Source organism: Carassius gibelio, chromosome B20 (genome assembly GCF_023724105.1).
Source record: "Carassius gibelio isolate Cgi1373 ecotype wild population from Czech Republic chromosome B20, carGib1.2-hapl.c, whole genome shotgun sequence".
NCBI classification, from domain to species: Eukaryota; Metazoa; Chordata; class Actinopteri; order Cypriniformes; family Cyprinidae; genus Carassius; species Carassius gibelio.
This window is the reverse complement of record NC_068415.1, coordinates 21,912,153-21,933,218: the sequence shown is the minus strand read 5'-3', so window position 1 is coordinate 21,933,218 and position 21,066 is coordinate 21,912,153. Positions and strand designations below refer to the sequence as shown.

Genomic DNA, 21,066 nt, shown 5'->3' with positions numbered 1-21,066 from the left:
GTTCATGGCTCGATCAGCACAGATCTACAAGTTATAAAATCAAAATTCACCTTCAGATGTCTGACTCAAAATGAGCCAACTGGCGAATATGATCCTGTGATGCTGGTTTTTGTCAGGTGAGCTAATGAAGAATAATTTATTCACTTTATATGCTCTAGATATGTAAAACATCCATGTTTCACATTATTATTGGGTTTTTTAATAATATAATTGCTTTTCTGTTGTTTCATTTGCATGATTATGTAAATTAACTAGTGCACTAGTGTCGATGAGCCAATTTAAGAAAAGAATCAGAATTTCCTGTTTGCCTGAGACTGGATCACAGGAAATAACATTGTAAATAATATTCTTGCAGAGACTGATTATTGTGCTTCATAAGACCTCAATATATTGTATTAATTTTGTGTTCCTTGATATGTTTTTTTTTTTTTTTTTTTTGACTCACAAAGTAACAGTAGTTGCTGACTTGCCAAGAACCACGGTTCCAACTAAAAAAAAATATATAATGTTCTACTTAAGAAAAAAGTCACTTACACCTCGTATGGCCAGAGGATGAATAAATGAACAGCTAATTTTCATTTTTGGGGGAACTATATAAAATAAGAGATGATTCCTTCTCATAACTTGCCATATATTACATTTTGTTGTTGTTGTTGCTGTTTTACAATTTCAAGTACAATGTGGAAATTATTCTGCAGTATGATTGTCCTTGTCATTAAATACAGAAGCGAAAAGAACACTTTTGTTAGCAATGTTATTTAAATACACTGGAACTTGTATAATTGGTGTCTGTTTACAAAATAACTGGTCATGAATGTGCATATCACTCCAAAAAAGAAGTTGATATCATTTTCTCACCAATTATTGGGTCCAATTATTATGTCCATTTCTACATTTCTGGTGTAATCTTCAAAATTCAGGATCCCAAGAAAAAGTTTAATAAGATATTTTTTTATCTTAAAATATAAGATATGACTAAAATATGACTGCAGAGTGATGCCTCCAAATAATAGAGATATTGTCAGAATATAATAATAATAATTAAATATTAATATAATAATAATAATAGAGATAAATTGACATAGCATACATGTATGGATACAACATATGGATTCAGCAAAGTTTGATCAGAGATAAAATTGACAGAGTGGTGCATTGTAGTTTTCTGCTTATATGACAGTATTATCTATAAAATGATATACTCACGTTGCACTGAAACACATGTGCAATCAAAAATATTTTGTAGATGTTTTTGGTGTGCCTACTGTTAGTGCCTAAAGTGCTTTAAGATCACAGAAACAGTGCTTCTTAAGGCTTGTCACGTTTTCTCAAGAATTCTGTGAGGAAGGAGTTCAGACAAAGACACACATTGAAAATAGGAGCAATTATTAGCAAACTAACTAACCTTTTTGCAAAGATCTGTTATTTAAAATGTTCATATTTTTGTGATTCTGTGTAGGACCATGTTTTAAAATGCACTATTTAAAGTTTTTTATCTATTTTTTTTGTATCATATTTCCAAATAGCTTGTGCCTGTTTTCTATTGATTGATTGATTGTATTCACTTTTGCTTATTTCGGTAGATTTGCCCATTTTTTTTGTTTAGATTTGTTTCCTTTCATTAAATAAAACTTTATGCACCTTTATACTTAATATAAAATTTTAAAGCATGTCTAATTCTTCTATTATGCTTGTATAATCAGTTTTATCTTATTTTTTTTTACTTTTTCACAATGCAAAAGAAAAAAATGATTTTAAAAAGGAAAAAAGGAATCATGATTTGTAAAAAAGTATCTGAAGTACAAAATCCTAAAATGCTGATGTTGGAAGAAAAAGCATGGACAATGCATTCCTTTCCCCTCTAAAGAAATCAGTCATCAAGTGTGCAATGGCTCTATAGATTGTTTCAATATTCTGACAATTTCTTCACCTATTTTCATGATCTTGCCTACAGCCCAGCAAAGCCCTGTCCATCCAAACATATTGAGCTTTCATTTTTACAGGCATCATAATCAGAACACTGTATCTCCACTCGTCTTCAGAGCATCCGTGAGGGTTGAAACTTGTTAGTAATACATTTATAAAATGCAAATAAGTGCCTGACCCATCAGCTGTCTGGCCATGTGAAGAATGGCTGAAACTGCAGGTTTGTTCTTTTTTGGACAGGTGAATAAATGTGAATTGACACAGCTGAGCAGAGTAAAGTTTTATTAATGGAGATGTCACTTTTCATAAACTATACAGTAAAAATTATTGACCTCTGCAGTTACAGAGCAGAAAAGAAGGCCAGTTCACCTAAGTACTGCACTATAATGTTTAGCTGTCTGTATTTGCAGTTACAGTGAACAACAACTTGACCTCAAGTTTCCTTAAGATGAAGAAACAAACTCATCTACATCTTAGAATCTTAGATGGCCTAAAGGTGATTATTAGCAGATTTTCATTTTTTGAACCTAATAGAACAAACAGTCACACTTTATTTAAAGTTTCAACATTCACTATTAAAACACTTTTTAACTATAACTTTTGCCTCAAGAAACTCCTAATTTGCTGCTTATGAATAGTTAGTAAGAAGGTTGTTATGTTTATGCATTGGGTGGAATATGGTCATGCAGAATGCTTACTTTGTAAGTGCTAAGTAAAAGCCAATATGTTAATAAAAGGCAAGCTAATAAGCAACTTATTAGTGAAAATGGCCCCTAATGTATAATAAAGTGTTACCAAACAAACCTACAACCCACCAGATTTTCAAATAAGATCACATTTGCCACAATACCAAAACCTGCAATTAAACATAAGAGCACATCAGAAAAACACAAAACATTCTAAATCTATTAGTCTTTGTACATCAAGTCCAGAACTACTCTAAAATACAAAAAAATATTTTTTTTCTGTCCTGCATGCAGTTAAAACATGCAGTTAAAATCTTATGTATGACACAAATTGCATGTAATATGACTGTAATAATGCACAGGTGCAGTAGACTTCTCTCATGGAGTCATGCATTTATGCAGACTGTGCTACAATGAATGGGCTCAGGTGGCTACTCAATGAAATGAAGGTGTGAGTACAGTCTGTCTGTGACAGAGTAAATCATGTTTAAGAGTGCTGGCACCACAGTATGGGGAAACAGATCACTCTGAAATCCAAGCAAAGCAAAATTTAGCCACAGACTGGTGCAGGTGCAACAAAATGTATTGCTCTCCAGAAAAGCTTACAAGATAGTTCACCCAAAAATGAACATTCTGTCATCATTGACTCAACCTTATTTTGCTCACAACCCACATGATCTATAGGGAACAAACAAGAGGTTTAGCAAAGTCTCACACCGTTCTTTACAAAACAAGTGTCTGGACATTTTACTAGTAACTCCTTTGGATTAAAAAAAATATATATGCATTTACTTTAACCCAATCTATGTGTTACTATCATCAGCTGGAGTGCCCATGAACTCTTATATAGGGCACTCCACCCAGGACTCTGGCATCTCCTATTCCATCAACCACCAGATGTCACCATATAATCACTTGGACACTAGCACCTTACATTCTGTTGCACCACACCCAAACTACATTCCCCATGAGTCACTGCATCACAATCACCTTGCCACACCTGCACCTCATTGATCAGCCAATTCCCTTGCCACACTTGCACCTCATTTACACACACATATAAGCAGCACAATCACTCTCACTCCCTGCGAAGTCTTGTTTAGCCACGTCTAGCATTTCTGAGCAGTTTTCCCTGTGTTTGTTATTCCCATGTTTGACCTTTTGACTGTGTATTCTGACTCTGATTCTCTGCTGCCTGCCCCGATCTCTGCTTGTTTCTGGTGTCGATTTTGACGCCATTCCTGATTTCTGCCTATCTGACCAATATGTTTAATAAATGCTGAAATTGGATCCGAACGTCTCTGACTCTCTTTCATAACACTATGAGAAAATGTAACTATTTTACGAAAGGGTGTTTTCGTATGAATTCGTGATTTGTACGAAAGCATAACATTTTTAGAACAAAAGATAAGCAAGAAGCTCTATTATTAGTGGGGTGTATTTAAAAATACAAATGAGATCAAACTAATTTATACTAATTGAACATTAATCTACAGAAAAAAATAAGTTACAAATTTCCATGACTGACATGAGGAAACATGAAGTACAATATCTCAAAAACATTTGTTTAATATTAGTCAGGCTTTCTAGAATATTCTGTGGATGAATGACTGAAAAAGGTCAGCATGAACATTTAAAATAATCAGTAGCACTCAAATAACCCTTTAAGAAGTGTTATTGAAGGTAACATTGCAGAAGGAAAAATTATAATACAAATAGTGCTACAACTGCAAAATATGACTGTTTTCCATGCAGCTTTGGTCCTCAGGAGCTGAAGGGTTTTTTTATTATTATTTTTATTTTTATGTAGTAGAAATAATAGATTTTCTGTTTCTGGAAAAACAACCAGTGCTTTCCCAGTTGGTGGGTTTGTTACTGACGTTTTAGAACATTCTCCACTATCTTTCTTTCTTCTGTAGAATGCCTCTTCATATCTCTCATTCTTTCCAACTGTCTCCCACAGTGCAGTGTTCTCCCAAACTGCAGAGAATGCCTATTGAAATCTCTGAAAGTCTCAAGGTAGCCGAAAATCTCCTGCTGGAAATACGATCCATCTCTCAGCCAACAGCAGGTACACTGTGTTAATTTGTTATCCTGCAGGTTTTCACTTCCAATGAATCAAATATCACTAAGACCATGTAGACACCAAAGGCACCTCTTGACGGTTTTAAAGCATTTTTTTTTTTTTTTTTTTTTTTGGTAATCTCATTGTTTGTAATGTGAACCATTTGCTGTCTATACGATGACACAAAAGGCATCATGAAACATCATCTCAAAACATCTGATCAAATTGCTGGCAAAAAATGTGTCCATGCTCGTAATTCTATATGTTTTTGTCTAAAGAAAGCTGTATTATATATTGATTATGTATTTAATTTAACACATTTAGTCAGCTGTTCCTATAGCTGAAAGTAAAGTTGATGATGGGGTATAATTTTCATCTTGAGCTCAGAAACATTGATTAGCTAACAGTGGTTAATTTTCTGGAGAAGTTCGACTTTGCTGAAGTGTTGTGTTCCCTATCTGTCGGTCACTTAGACGATATGTTGTGACATCTTACATCTTACATCTTACTTGGGAGCCCAAATCCTCTCTGATTAAGTGAAAACGCAAGTGAAATTTGGCTAGTGGATTTTGCTTGCTGAGCCACTCCCCATGGTATAAATAGGTGACAGGTGCATCCACTCATCAGATTTTTGCTTCGGAGCCGACTGAATGAAGTTAACATTCACCAGGCGAAATCTCTTGTGTGCTGAAAGAAGAGGCTGTTCTGGGTGGCGTTACGACACATTCAGTGGCGTGCCTGTTAACTCAGCGATTCTCCTGTGTGTTTCATTTAATTTAATTTAATTCAGTTTAATTTCTCTTGGGTGCGGTCATTATCTGTCTTTACTGACAGCCATGATCACTGTCTTCAGTGTCTTGGCATCCAGCACACTGAGGGATGCGTTCGTGGATGGTTCATGCACTCACTTGTGAGTGTATGTCCATAACAGCGCTGTGATTGCACATCTCTCACCGGGGAGTGGAGGGGCACCATCAGTCACCAATCATCTCGGTTTCTCTGCAAAGAGCAGAGGACCGCAGGTTGGTGCTTTGGGTTCTCTGCTGGATCCATCGCCGTGGACCTCTCACTCTGTCCCATGTGGTTTCCTGGTGATTTGTCTGAGCTGTCTTGTGGTGTTCTTAGCGTTTCATTAGACATGCTGCAGGAAGATCAGATGTCAAACACAGCATCAGGGTATTTGCTGTCATCTTATGCCGATGAAGATTCGGTGGGTCTCGTCCCATTGGGTGTTGTCACCACTCCCAAATCGAACCCAGAACTGATGGCCATGCTTTCCCGGGCCGCTGTGAGTATCAGGCTGGAGGTGTGTGTCCCAAACCCTCATGGCTGGATGATAGGTTCCCATGCATGGTTCCTTTCTTGCCGGAGGACCATGAGGAGCTGACAAAGTCATGGACATCCCCTTTTCTACCAGAAGGTGCTCTTCTCCCTCCTCCATCCTTCCCACTCTCGATGATGGGGGGGGGGGGGGGGGGGCAGCTAGGGGTTATGTGGACATTATCCAGTTGGAGAGAGTGGTTGCGGTGCACTTGTGCCCACAAAATGCCGCCACTTGAAGGAATTGTCCGCATTTCCCTTTTAATGCATGTAGGACCACAGCAGATCTTGATGCTAGTGCCTACTGCATTTTGATGTTTATGTTGGTTTAGGTCAACCAGTTGTTGCCTACACGGACCACAACCCATTGACATTTTTTAATCAAAGGCTCATCTGTTGGTCTTCATTTTTTACAGGCTTATTCCCTCGATATTCGACATGTCAGAGGATCTGAAAATACAGTGGATGCACTGTCACGTGCTCCTCTGGGAAACTGAAGTGAACTTAAATATTCTGTTAATTTTGTTTTGTATATTACAGGGATTCTTGACAGACCCCTGTCTTAAGGGGTGGGGTGTGACGACCCATGTGTTTCTTTTTGTTTAGTTCTGTTTTGTTAATAAATTTATGTTATTTGCACTTTCTTGTGTGTCCCCATTTTGGTTACGTTCTTTTCAAGCCATGGGGCATAACAGGGCCATATATTGCTCAACCTGGTAGGGATGAGGGACATCAACAAAGTTCGCTTTCTTGATGCCCCTATTTCCCAGGCTGTCCCGTAAGAGCGCTTCGCATATACGTACGTGAACCACTCCCAGAGCTTCAGAAGCTCCAAGCAGCTCTTTGTCTGGTACGGAGGTCAGCAGAAAGGGAAGGCTGTCTCCAAGCAGAGGTTGGCCCACTGGATAGTGGATGCCATGATTCCCATTTCATATGTAGTACTGTCCCAGACCAGGGTCAGTCCATATTAGTGTCTCCACATGATACCTCATTATGGGTAAGATGTGGTCTCTGTAGTGCCCTTCTCAGGAAGGCTCACTGCCCCATAGCTACTGCCAAGCTGTAAACAAAAAAAAGGAAACAGAGGCGTTATGTCCCCATGCCACAACCTCAAACCATCACTGGTTGCCAGAGACAAGTTTTCGGCTCCTCAGCATAAAACCTGATAAATTGTTGCACCTGCCACCTATTTATAACCGTATGCACGGAGAGTAGCTCAGCATGCAAAATCCACGTGCCAAATTTCATAGGCGTTTTCTCTTAATCAGAGAGGATTCAGGCCCCCAAGCTAGATGGCTAATATTGTCACAACGTAACGTCTCTGTTCCCTCCATCAGAGAATGAGGGTTACGTATGTAACTGAGACTTTCTGTGTTTGATTAGACGACTAATGTATAAATCTCATCATCGACTTTCATCAAATATATTTCCAGTGGTCACTGTATAATTTTGTTTTCATGCTAAAAAGCCTCACAAATACAGAACAAACTTGATTCAACAATAACTGTAATTGTGGGTGAGGTAAAATGGAAAATTATATTTTGTAGATTCAAGAGAAGCTGAATAAATGCATAAAATATGTAATAAATACATACATGTATTTCCCTTATAACTCCACATGACAACAGCAAAGCACTAACATTGTTTTTGAAAGAGAAAAACCTATAAATATTTTTTTATTACAATTATAATTTAAATTCATTAATTTGTTTATTTAATTTCAAATTACCCTTAGCCATATAGACATGTACGATTACAGTGAAAAGTCCATGTCTAAAAATAAGTCTTGGGGTGAGGAGATTCTACAAATGCTTACAAATTGCATTGTATGAATCATACAAGCAGATATTTTGACAGAATTTAAATAAGACAACAATTATGACTGTGTAAAAATACATACATACATAGTTGGCCAAATAAGAATTGACAACAGATTGTGTTGATACAACAGGGTCATTTTCACACAAGTTTTTGTAATGTGGCTTCTCTCTATGCCTTTCAACAGATGGAAACCTCAAATTTGGTTGTCATAAAAGTTTAGGATTTAATACCACACAGCAGTGAGCTCTCAAAGTTTGAGCAGCTGTGTTTATTGAAGAAGGTGATTAATTTTAGAGGTAAAACTGGGATTTGTAATCACTTCCCTTTTGTGTGATTCTGAAGCTAAAAAACAACACATCACGTTAATCACACACCCTAATTAAAAAACAGCAGGCTTCTGGCTCTGTCTATCTCTCTTTCTCTCTCTTGCATTAACTCTATCTTTCTATCTCTCTTTATGCTGTCTCTTTTTTTCTCAAGTGTGATGGATTTGTAGGAAGCACCCAGTCGTGAGCTGCTCTAATTTACAGCCTATCAATACATCTTATCAGTGGGGGCTCATTCTCCCTTGTTTCTCCACCTTATTCCTCCTTCTCTTCTTCCATCTTCCACAAACGCAGATTCAACATCTTCAGAAACGAGGCTCTCTTTGACTTTGGCTCACTCGATAATGAAACCTCAATGTGACCAGAAATCTACAAGTGAGAAGGTGCAGATGGCGGACCTCTCAATGCCTTTGCTCAAATTTCATCTCTTCTTATATCATATGATTTGCACGTATTGTACAGTGGAACTCTGAGTCCCTGGATACAGTGTGGCATTAATAAATCATGTGAATTACTGGGTTATTTGCAGTGGTGTTGTGCTTGTTGCCTCTTTGAGTTAATGTGGTGTTGACCTAGGACTGTTTCACACATACTGCATCTGCGAGAGGAATCTGCAGCCCATATTAACAGGCCTCAGCATTCACACTGCCGGCGTAAGCAGCTAGAAGTGGAACTGACAATAGAGTTTCGGCACCGAGTTCACGTCATGCTCAGTTTGGGGACTGTTAAAAAACACACTCTCTTCAAACAAACTTTTTACATGTTTTCTAGATTGATTTGTGCACTAACAGCTTCCAACAGTTAAGGCCATGGGTTTAAATAGACTACACCATGCAAAATCTGCTTTAAGTTAATCATTTCAACCATTTTTAAAGGAGTTAAATTGCATGTTACTTATTTATTTAGACCTGCTCTAAATTTCACACAAGAGATGTTTACACAGGACAAAATAATAGGTTAATTTACCAAAAATAATAGTTGACTTTCGTGAAAAAAAATGTATGGACTGTGTATATATGAACTAAGCGTTTGAGTGAGCCAGCAAAGTGATTTTATTTATTTATCTTTCTTTTATCTTATCTAATTACAAAAGAAAAAACTTTCATTATTATTATTATTTATTTATTTATTTATTTTTGCATTTTGCTCTTTTTCAATACCTATAAGTACAGGTTGGAAATTACTGTATGCAAAAAAAATATTCTGTTAAAGTGATGTGTACTACTTTTATTTTTTCCCTTTGTTTTTATTCTCACATCATATCTCATATTTATAGATGTTCTTCTAGTTATTCACTGACACTTTTTGTCCTTGGTAAACAAATTCACTTTTTTTAAGATGAAAAAATAAATCTATAACACATTTGAAAATAAGTAAAAAAAAAATAATGAAGGCACGATAAAAAATGTTTTAATGTGGCCTTAACATAATACAAAGAAAAACATTGAAATGTGTTAATAAAAAAAAAAAAAAAAAAAAAAAAAACATCAGCCCCTAGGACATAAAAGTCCCCAAAGAAACACCCATCTCTGTGATGCACCATAAACACTATCAATGTGAAAGCTCACGCCGCACAGTATGTGCAAATCTGGCCTTGAAGTGCACTTCGGTCTGTAATACTATCATTGTGGCATGTGTTTTGGATGGCAAGGACCCTGCATGTCAGATCCAATATTGTGTAATGTATGATTTATATTGCTTTCTTCAGTTTGTTAAATTACTGAGCTAGGCAAATGTTTTAAGAAACAGAATACACTGTAAAAAAGGTCCGTAAAAATACAGAACAATATACCGTAATAATTTAAAGGAATTGTCCATATTTTCCTTTGCAGTGCTTGAGCAGGCGCCATTTTTCACGGAGATAGTCTCGGTCAAAATTTCATTTTAAAGTCGGATTTAGGATTTTGAGAACGGTTCTTACACTTCCTTTGTAAATTATTTTTTGTAAAATGTAACAAACTGTAACGTTTTCTTAGTGGCTGTTTGACTAATAGCAAATGAATGTCTGAGCCGTCGCATTCAAACTTTCAGCATATCGACACATCTTAACGTTACTCGACTATAGACTATAAAAACAGTACTCGATGTGCAGGTACGTGTTAAAGTGCTCACTTTCATTTCTATAAATAAATTGTTGCTTTACTGTGCATCCCAAGCACCCCCTGCATTCTTATCATGGGTTTGTATTCTGTTTTATTGTTTAAGTTTTTATTTATGAAAGCATATGGGTAGCAAAATTCAATTAGAAATGTAATATGCTAAATAGCAATGCAAATCACACAAATTGATGTCCAAGCAAAAACTGTAGTAAAATTATCATTTAAATGCTGTTTTTCCTAAATAAATTTTGAATTGGGGGTAGGACACGTGGGATTGCATTTTCATCATAAAACACCATGTTAATTGTAGCAAAATGCAGTGAGAATTTCAGAATGCATTCTGAGCCAAAGGTGCTGCAAAGTGGTGTTTTAAATTACTATTATTCTTAGATACATACTTACATACAAGTTTAACTCAGAGGGAGTGTCAGCCACAATTAAAAAGTTAACAGCTTAAGTCATTTGTGGATTAATGCGTATTGGGGACACGAATCGTTTAAAAAGATTCAGTTCAATTTGATGAACTGAATGATTCGTTCGCGAACCGGATATCACAAACTGCTTTGTTTTGAACTGTCGTACAACAGACACGGAAGAGAAGACAATGCTGAATAAAGTCGTAGTTTTTGCTATTTTTGGACTAAAATGTATTTTTGATGTTTCAAAAAATTCTAACGGACCCTCTGATGTCACATGGACTACTTTGGTGATGTTTTTCTGACCTTTCTGGACATGGACAGTAGACCGTACACACAGCTTCAATTGAGGGACTGAGAGCTCTCGGACTAAATCTAAAATATCTAAAACTGTGTTCCGAAGATAAACGGAGGTCTTATGGGTTTGGAACAACATGAGGGTGAGTTATTAATGACATAATTTTAATATTTGCCTGAACTAACCCTTTAATGACAGCCCTGTCTTTGTATTAATTTTTACCCCATGTATTTGAAAACATTTATATTTGTGACCACTATTTGGGACAACACCAATATTGTACAAGTACCTGCTCATATTTTCTTTTTTCTGCAGGTTGCTGTTTAAAACTTAAAAGTGTTCTATAATAAAAACATTTTCAATGGTGCTTTTCACATTGTTAATGTCACAATATTTTTGTCTTCACCTGTTTAAGGCAAGTAAAAGCTACTGAACACATTTTTAAGACTGTTCACATGAGGTAAAAATAAACCATGTTCAATTTGTACATATAGAGCTGGATTTATTTTCTACAAAAGATAGGCATATGCTTTATTTTATTTTTTTTAAATCTCTACATAACGGATTTTGTGTTTATGGTACGGAAGAAAATGTTAATCTACAGAATTTTCCATTTTAATATTGAAGGAAATGTCCGTAAATTTAATGGAAAATGTCCTTGTAATTTTCTACCAGTACATATTTTTTTTGACAGTGTATGCCACTACAGATCCAGCTCCTGGCTCATTTGTTATTTATCACCATAAAACTTTGAGTTAATTTGACATAATGATCCAACTCATGGCTCACCTGTTATTGTTCACCATAAAAGTGTGATAAAACCAAGTTTACTGTTAGTTAGATACATCACACATTGCTTCAATAGAAATAACATTGATAACAAAGGCCTGTTTAACAGCACAGATAACAAAACCATGACCAACAAGCAAAACAAAATTTGAAACAAAATTACACATTTTACTCTGTACATTTTATACGACAGATTATGATACAGTGTCTATGTGGGTGGTTCAGACTAGGAGCAGTAAGTGATTCTATCAGACTCCGTAATCATCTCTGGGCACAGAAGCATTGTGTGTGTGTGTGTGTGTGTGTGTGTGTGTGTTTTCTGTGATCTAAGCTCCTGCTTAATTCAATTGAGGGCCAATTATTGACTGCCTCTCTTAAATCCTCTCAATTCATTTGAAGTATAAGAGTATGCTAGTCAAGACCTTCTAACCTTATGTTCTTCAGTCTGATGATCCACAAATTACTTCAAAGTTTAATCTTGCCAACTCTTTAATGCACGACATTATACATTAATGCAGTACTCTTTAATACACCAAATGGCCAAAAGTATGAGGACACCTGAACTTGCTTTGTGGAGCATTTCATTTTAAAATCAGCGAGGAAATCTAAACTGTTGAAATCCTTAAATATGCTTTGATTTCATCTGTCCTATGTGGGACTTACTGGTTTAATTATAACTACTTTTCTGAATTATTTATGTAAATCATACATAAGTAATGAGAAAATTAGGGTTAATTTAATATAACAATAGTTTTTTTTTTATTCCCAAAATATGTAGACTGTTATAAAAACGCTCTTTGACACTGGTTTATTTGCACAATTTACAACTTTAACTATCTAAAACAACACTCTGGCTTTTCACATTTGTCTTGTCGTGATTCTCCTTATGGCAACCAAAATTAAAATTATTACTTCCATTTATTTTTGCACTTTAATTCTCAGATTTGCATAGTGTATAGACTGTTGTTAAAATGTAATACTCTTAGTTTTTATTTGCATCATTTGCAACTTTAACCATTTGAAATGACACTCCGGCTTTTTGCTTCGGCCACAGTCTGATTCTCCATGTGATACCGTGATCCTTGATGCCGTGATGCACACACATTAAATCTTTGTACGTCAGGTTTTCTTGTAACATTCAGAATCTGGAAACACAACTGCACCTATGTAATTACATGATAATTGCATAGTAATATCTGTGTAATACCACCATTACAAAAGTGGAGACTCCAAAAAGAATTTACATTAACTTGAATGGAATTAACTAATATAAACTCACAAACTATTTGGCAGGATGTTCATAAACATTGGTCGAAAGACCCACGGTACGTTTGTGTCATAGTACACAGTAAATATATATTTTTTATTTATAATAAAATCTGTTAAACTATTCAAAGGACACAGTATTTCATAATTCATAGACGATGCTTTATATTATTGCTACTAGTTCCACATGCAGTCATTGCACACAGCCCACATCTTAGCAAAAGAAATAAACTATTTGCATTGCACCCAATGCAAGGCAATCACTTTATAATCTTTATCCCTGAGAGAATTAAACTCTATAACATAAATCTAGCAAAAATGGTATATTTACACAAACTGTTCACATTAATGTCACAAACAGTTGAAGATTGGCTTTGTTTCGGGCTAAGAGACCTCTAGAGTCCTCTTTCACGGCACTTTTTTTCCTGAGCTAGACAAATGCAACATAACTTCCATTTACAGCAGTATTCCCATGATAATGAACTCTACAGTCTAGAGTACAAAACAAGCAACAGCCTAAATCACTCTGACATTAAACACTGCCATCGTGTTTTCAATCCTCTATGGTGTTTAAAAGTATAGCCACAACCGAAGATTCATATGAATCGTGCAAAAACAATCTCCAGCTCAGTAGCATAAATAAAAGGGATGGTTCACTCAAAAATGAAAATTCAGTTACTCTTTATTTTAAGGTGTCCTTGTTATGGTATTCATTGAAGCACTGAGTAATATTAAATTACTACATACTACATGGGAAGGGTTAGGATTAGAATTTGGCATGGATTACTTGCATGTAATTATGCATAAGTAATTGTTATTATCATAGTAAGTACATGTAAAGTGTAATGAGGACACCTTAAAATAAAGTGTAACCAAAATTCTTTCATCATTTATTCATCCTCATGTCATCCCAAACCTATATGACTTTCTTTCTTCTGTGGAGCAAAATAAATTATATTTTGAGGATTATTTTGTCCCTCAGAAAAAAAGAGGAAGGAGATCATAAGGTTTGGAACAACATGAAGATATAATTTCCATGTTTGGGGGAACTTTTCCTTTTAGATGAGCTACACCAGCATGATCAAGAAAGGAAACCGTAGGACTTACTTTGTGTATTCTTCATTGTCTCGGTCGCACCTTGCATCCTTATGTTTCTCCCAGTCTTTCCCGTGTTTGCAGGTAGTCAATAAAATGATATCATCCCCATTATGTATATGATATAAAGCATTTCTGGTTTCAGAACCGATGCCAGTTAGATACCGCTTCCCTTTGAAGACCAGCAAGTATTTCCGTAAGGGAGGGACATTGTTAAGATTCAGATAACCTTTGCTCCCTCCTTTCTGAGGATGGTCTTTTGAAAACAAAGGGATGGACACGTCAAAGCGCGGTCTAAAGTTGTCCATGTCGGTGCTGGCCTTGGCTAGCATGGCTTGACCGATATCGAAGCCTAGTTCCTCCGTATAATCAGGCCACGTTCCAGAGTACAAGTTAAAAATCAGATGGTTCCTCCCTTCGTACCACAGAGGGAGGCTTTGAATTCGGGCTCGGATGTTATGTACATACTGAGCGGACAGCTGGTCCCTGTCTAGAGTGTCTATACTCAGTACAAACAGACAGGCCTCATTAGGGTCAGTCGTGTAAAACCGCGATTCCTCGATGGCTGCCAGAATCTTCTGGTAGCTTTCCGAGGGCACTTCACCTTTCTGAGATGGATAAACGTAGATTTTAAACCCCCGTTCGCAGCGCTGGAAATCGAAGCAGGTCTCCATGCGACATCGCCGGCTCTTGTAGATGTTCTTCTGGATCTCTCGTCTCTCGCGAGGAGACGTGTGTTGGTGAAGAAGCAGGGGTCCGTCCTCTTCCTGCTCGGCTTCGCCAAGGTACGTCTGCGGGGGAGGGTCCACCCATTCCGGCCAGCGGGGCGGCCGAGGTGGGACACCAGCCTCCTGTGAGACTCCGTAAAGCTCGGCATGGTTCTGGTTGTGGAACTCGCCGACCTGTAGGCCACACAGGTAGGCTAGTAGCAGGCTACAGGCCCCCACAGATACCAGCAGGTATCGCTTCTTCGCCTGCATGTGGACAGCGAGAAGCAGGGCAGGACAAGAAGGAAGCAGAGAGGGTCGACTGTAAACCCACGGGACCAGCTCTCATACCATTAGGAGCATTCCGATATTGCACGGACCACTGTAAGCATAGAGATACAGAGAGGGTCATGTTAGCTTTACACACCAGAAAGAACATGACACAATCTAGTATTGTTACTCCATCTGAATACAGACTTTATTACTAATATTGACCACATTGAAAACCTGGGGTTCAGCATCTAATTTGAACCTAGAATAATTGAAAACATACAAACATATAAAGTAAAATGATGTCAAATGTAGGCGAATGGATAACAGAGTTTTAGACCCCACTGTAGACAGCTTGTTTAAGAATTACTATTTCTTTTAAAAAGTAGACGTATTATCATTATGATCACCAGTGTGGAAAAAATAATAATAAGTGCTACTTTTCAAAGTAAATCTTGTGGTGCCATCAGCGATTCGTCTCGTGCCATGTATTTGTGATGTGTAACTCTATAATAAAGTCATAAACAAGGACAGTAGGCTATTTATATTTTAGTGACATTACCACATGATACAGATCCTTAAAGAAAGTGCTCTGTTGCTATAGTAACCACCTCAGGTGAAAGTTGCAACTTTGTCTATTTAACTCATTTCTATTTTTGTCGATACTAAAACTTTTGTAAACGAGAATAATTTGTATATACACTTATACTGTAAGTACTTTCCTATATACATATATGCATCTGTATATGTGTTGCTGTTACTACTATGGGCTATGGCTTAAAAATAATTATTAATATATATATATATATATATATATATATATATATATATAATTATTATTATTATTATTAAAAAATATATAAACTTCTGATCATGAGGCTGTTTCTGTACCATATGTTAGATTTTTACTCTCTTCACTTCACTTGAAAACTCCTCAAAGCTATAAAACTACAGAAAATAAAATTAGCTTAATAAATAGATGTACATATAACAATGTAATTGCAATCTTGTATAGCTAGTATATGCTAAACAAACTGAAAGAGAGATGCTTTACCTCAGTCACCTGTTGAAACGTCAATCATCTGCTGATGAGTAAAGAGCTTCAATGATTCCCAGCTTTATATTATAAATCAAAGCACTATCAAGTCAGAACATTATTAGGAGTTGTGTAGAAGTATTTGCCAGCCATTTCTGTATTCACAAAGCAAATGTTTTGAATGTCAGTATAATAATGTGATTACAACGGGAACTGACAGAAAAACACACACGCTGTCCGAATCCATTACCCAGATAAAGCAACGTGATGTTCGTTGTCTGTTTCTATCTTTACATGCTTTAGCTAAATATCTTTATATTTCCATATGTCGTGGCGACCAATGCGCAACTTCAAAAAAATCCTCTGATTCTTCTTCAAATTGCATTCCGTCCACAAGTCTTGATACATCAACCTCAGCCTAAAATATGCACCAAGTATCTTCAGAATCAAGAAGGAGGTCCTTCTATAATCGGGAGGATTGTCAGCCTCTATCACTCTGGATAAATGTGCAGGTTTTAGAACCAAATCCATCGCCGAGTTCCTGAGACATCCTGAGTGCTCAAGTTGCGTTTACAACTCTCCAAACCCAACACCAAACTTCTCATCACGCCACTCGTGGTCTCACAGCATCCTGGAGACCCTGATAGCATCTCATAGTCCACATGGACCACAGGTTGCAATCGCAGTAAAGTCCTTCCAGCGGTTTGGTTTGGTTTAATTTGAAGTTAGCTGTCAGTCACCGCTTGATCCGGAGTCAATCCGGTTGGACCGCGCAAATCCCAGTTTCGCGCGCATGGCATTCCAGTGTTCATTGATACTCCTTCAAATTCACAATGCTCTGTGAACGATCAGATTCCGCGTTTTTTCCCTCCTGAAGGCACTTCACTCCAGCGCATCTTCACCGGGACGAGCCCGCGAAAACACGCACCCCTTCTGTCGCATGTCTGTCTCTATAAGCAACCCCAGCAAGTCTTCTCCTTCAGAGTCAGCAGGCGTGGAGCATGATGGTGACCTTCTGAGGAGAGTTGGGGAATCCGCTCAGCATCTCTGTGAGCTCGAACCTCCCACCTCCACCGAGTCTTTCCTCTCTGTTATTAGTAGAGGAAGCGCTGAGAGAAAGCGTGTAAACTGTGTACCGACAGATGCGTATCGCACGAGGAAAGCATGACACGGTGACGCGCGCCGAGAGCAATAACCGAGCCACAGGCTGCAAACATCTTCTCTTGAAAAAACTATATAATGATGCTCCTCTTCTGATGCACACTGCACCGGGGGCAATATTTCCACGACACGGGGGCTTTTTCCATTAAGAAAATGTGATTTTCAGAATAAATTTGAATACTATCTGATATGTCTAAGTGTCAATAAATCGAAAGTTTTTTAAAAGTGTAACTAGTGTGACGATTTTTGCATTTAAAGTAGCCATTATTAGCCATTCATTAGCTACACAAGGTCATTACACGAATTGTTTATTTAAACGTGAACATAATGTTGACATTAAGTGTTCAATAAGTAATTCCTTACATTAGCTACAAAATCATTTTATAATGTAACACGATCAAATCCTGAAAGAGTTTCCTCAACAATTTCACATCCTGAATATATTATGATGTTATTATAAAAAAGCTTTCATTTATGAAATTGTGTATATCATTTAAATAAAGGACAGTTAAAGGGTTGATGCATAATTTTTTTTTTTAATGAAGTAGCCTGTTACGTTATATATGCGGTGCATCAGCATCATTCATAACACAGTATTAGATGCAGTGCTGGTCGCCATTAGTTACAATTTAATCAACTGATAGCAGTAATTCTGAGTTACTGCTGAGTCAAGGAAACATTATTCCATCTCATTCATAATCAATACTGTTAGTCATACAAAGTAAAATAAGACTTTTTCAGCAGTTATATTAAGTAAGGAATTTAAACAATGAGAAGTGTGTGTGTGTGTGTGTGTGTGAGAGAGAGAGAGAGAGAGAGAGAGAGAGAGAGAATTCTATGTGAAATGTTTGACAAGACAAGAATGACTTGACCGGTGTTTCCATCTTCGTTCATTCAGAAACCATTGAGCTCTCACTAAGGGAGGTGTATTGCGATATAAATGCTGCCATCTAGTGATGGATGTTGATGAGCTAAAGGCCTGCCTTGTGACTTCCGGGCAAATATTTCATTTCTAACAGAGAACACAAATATGTTTTATACGGTACACACACACACACACACACACACACACACACACACACACACAATCCCTTGTGGAATTCCTTATTGTACAGGGTTTGATAATATGAACTGTTATGGTATGCCATCATAACTGTGCCCTTTAAAAGTCCAAGCATTGTATTTCATAGCGGAATGTATAAATGCATTGAACAAACAGTAGTGTTAACCCTTGCTCCCTTTGATGTGATTTACAGAGCCGCAGCACGCTGTACTCAAATCTGTATTGAATATTTCAAAGAGGTTTTGACCCTTCAGGATCACAGGCATGTCCTTGGGCTATAGTAGCAGTTGCCTAAAGCACAATGTGGTAGATTTAAGCTCAGCTCTGTCATTCCTCTAAACATGAGCACAAAAAAGCTAAAAACAACCACAAGCACACTTACAGGTAAATTGCTTCGGATTATATATTTCTGTTTAACCATCAGAGGTGGGTAGAGTACCCAAAAACTTTACTCAAGTAAAAGTAAAAGTAATTCTAGAAATATTTACTCAAGTAAAAGTAAAAGTACTAGTCTTGAATAGTTACTTGAGTAAGAGTAAAAGAGTATCGGATAAAAAATCTACTCAAGTAGTTAGTTACTAGTTACTTTGGGTCATATATACGGAGCCTTTTTTTATATAGATATATAGACAAAAAATGTATGTAATGTATGTGTGTGTGAATAAATGTATATATTTCATCAGCCTTTAATCCAATTTATGTAATTTATTATAAAACCCTGTCTGTTTATTTAAGTAACAAATATAGGTGTCATGCCATAACATATTTTTAATACGACTGACTTTATTTTAAATGTGAATTTAACATTGAAAGTTAATGTGATATAAATATTGCTACTAATCTTTCATTGTTCAGAAAGAGAGCAAATAACATTTACATTATTAAACATAATTTTCACTGACAGTCTAGATTTCATTCACTCTCAGAAACTACCATTAAAATCACTGAAACTGTTAACACTGTGAAATCAATATCTTAATTATAGATTCGTACACACATCTGCACTTTGTTGTTTCTGACGAGAGAATTCGCCAGAAAGAGGTATTCAGTAAGTGAACGAGTGAAGGAAGCACCGGCATTTCAGCGATGACTCATCGGAACACCTCTGATTGGCCATTGCATTCAAAAGCTCAACAGAACCGTGTGTGATTGGTTAATGCGCAGCGCTGTAAAAACGCGTCTGTCTCTGGCTCATCGCCAGCAAGCGATCACAGATCTGAATTTAGCAGCTGATGATATGACTTGCTGAACGTACTCGCAATGGTGTGATTGTATTAAAATTAATAAAATCTTAATCGGCTATTCTTTGTCTTTTGGAAGCTGCATTCAACCTGTTATAAGCCACACACGTACAACAAACTAATGTCACAGTGGTATCGTGTACTGTAATCGAATGTAGCCCAAGTTATTACCTGTTAAACAGTAGACAGCACACGCGTTCATCTAATAAGGATCTCCATCGCAAGCAAAGAATAGCCTTTGCAGATTAGCTTTCAATTCAGTGCAGTTCCATAGCCCCGTTTTCAACGCTGCTGATGTTCTTAAACGTTACAACTCTGAGTGAACCGCTTCAGAGCTCAGCGCGTGCAGCATGGAACTGAACGACTCAATCAAACTGATTCATGAACCAATTCACTCGTTTGCCAATTGGTTTGATCAAGCCTTTGAACAGAGTTGACTCAAAAGAATGAATCATTCGCGAATGGGCATCGCTCATTGTCCAGAGAAAAGTAGACGGCGCGTTTGGAATAAACTGAAGCATTTATTGCATTAAGATAAAGTAACGAGAGGGGCGTCGCCCACAGTAACGAAGTAAAAGTACAGATTTTTCCCAAAAAATGTACTCAAGTAAGAGTATAAAGTACCCATCTTTAAATATACTCCGAAAAGTATTCGTTACCCCGAAAAATTACTCAAGTAAATGTAACGAAGTAAATGTAACTCGTTACTACCCACCTCTGTTAACCATAGATGATTCTAATCAACAACGTTGCCCATGTAGCAATGCCACTTAACACATTGTTTTATTAAAATAAAGTTATATTTGTTAACATTAGTTCATGCATTATAGGTATTATTATCCAGCAGCTAACAAAACATTTACAGCATTTATCAGTGACACATTACAGTACATTTCAGGGTTATGTAACAAACAAACATTAATACATGAATAAATAGAATTAGCACATTTTATAATCACACCTGTTTAAAATGTTAGTGGTGTTTGGTATCACCTGCTCTTCAGTTTTTTTTATAAACAAAATCATAGCATAAAATGCATCCAAAATGCCATTGTTTACTGTTCAAAAGATTGTTTTTTTTTTTTCTCCTAAAAACATTTCAAATATTCATCAAGAAAGACAATCCTCACCAAAACTGCTACAGTAGAGTAAAAGCAATAATATTGTGAAATAACTATAATTTAGAATATCAGTGGTCTTTATTAATATATTTACAATGTAGTTTATTCCTGTCATGATAAACCTGGATTTTCAAAACCACTGAGCACAACTTTTTGAACAGTAGTGGACTCATTTCTTTCAATCCTCTAACCTGATTGGTCAAGCAGTGTTTTAAGAATACCCTGCTTACATTTTTTATACTACAAAATTGAACAGAATAGTAAATAAGTTTGTGAAATTGGGTGCAGCCATTGTCAGTAGTCAGTTTAACTTATGTGGTCAAAAACAGTTATTCATTCAAACACACACACACACACACA

General features: G+C 36.7%; 1 protein-coding gene across 1 annotated transcript in view; it reads right to left on the bottom strand.

Annotated features, from left to right (window-relative positions):
- LOC127983603 (exostosin-1) overlaps positions 1-17,416 on the bottom strand; it is a 266,123-nt gene extending 248,707 nt beyond the window's left edge. The window contains exons 1-2 of the mRNA XM_052585801.1: positions 16,139-17,416; positions 14,120-15,196 (exon numbers count right to left, since the gene is read on the bottom strand). Coding sequence (XP_052441761.1) covers positions 14,120-15,087 — 968 coding nt within the window. The 5' untranslated portion in view covers positions 15,088-15,196; positions 16,139-17,416. The remainder of the gene's footprint in view (positions 1-14,119; positions 15,197-16,138) is intronic.
- Positions 17,417-21,066: the final 3,650 nt, after the last annotated feature.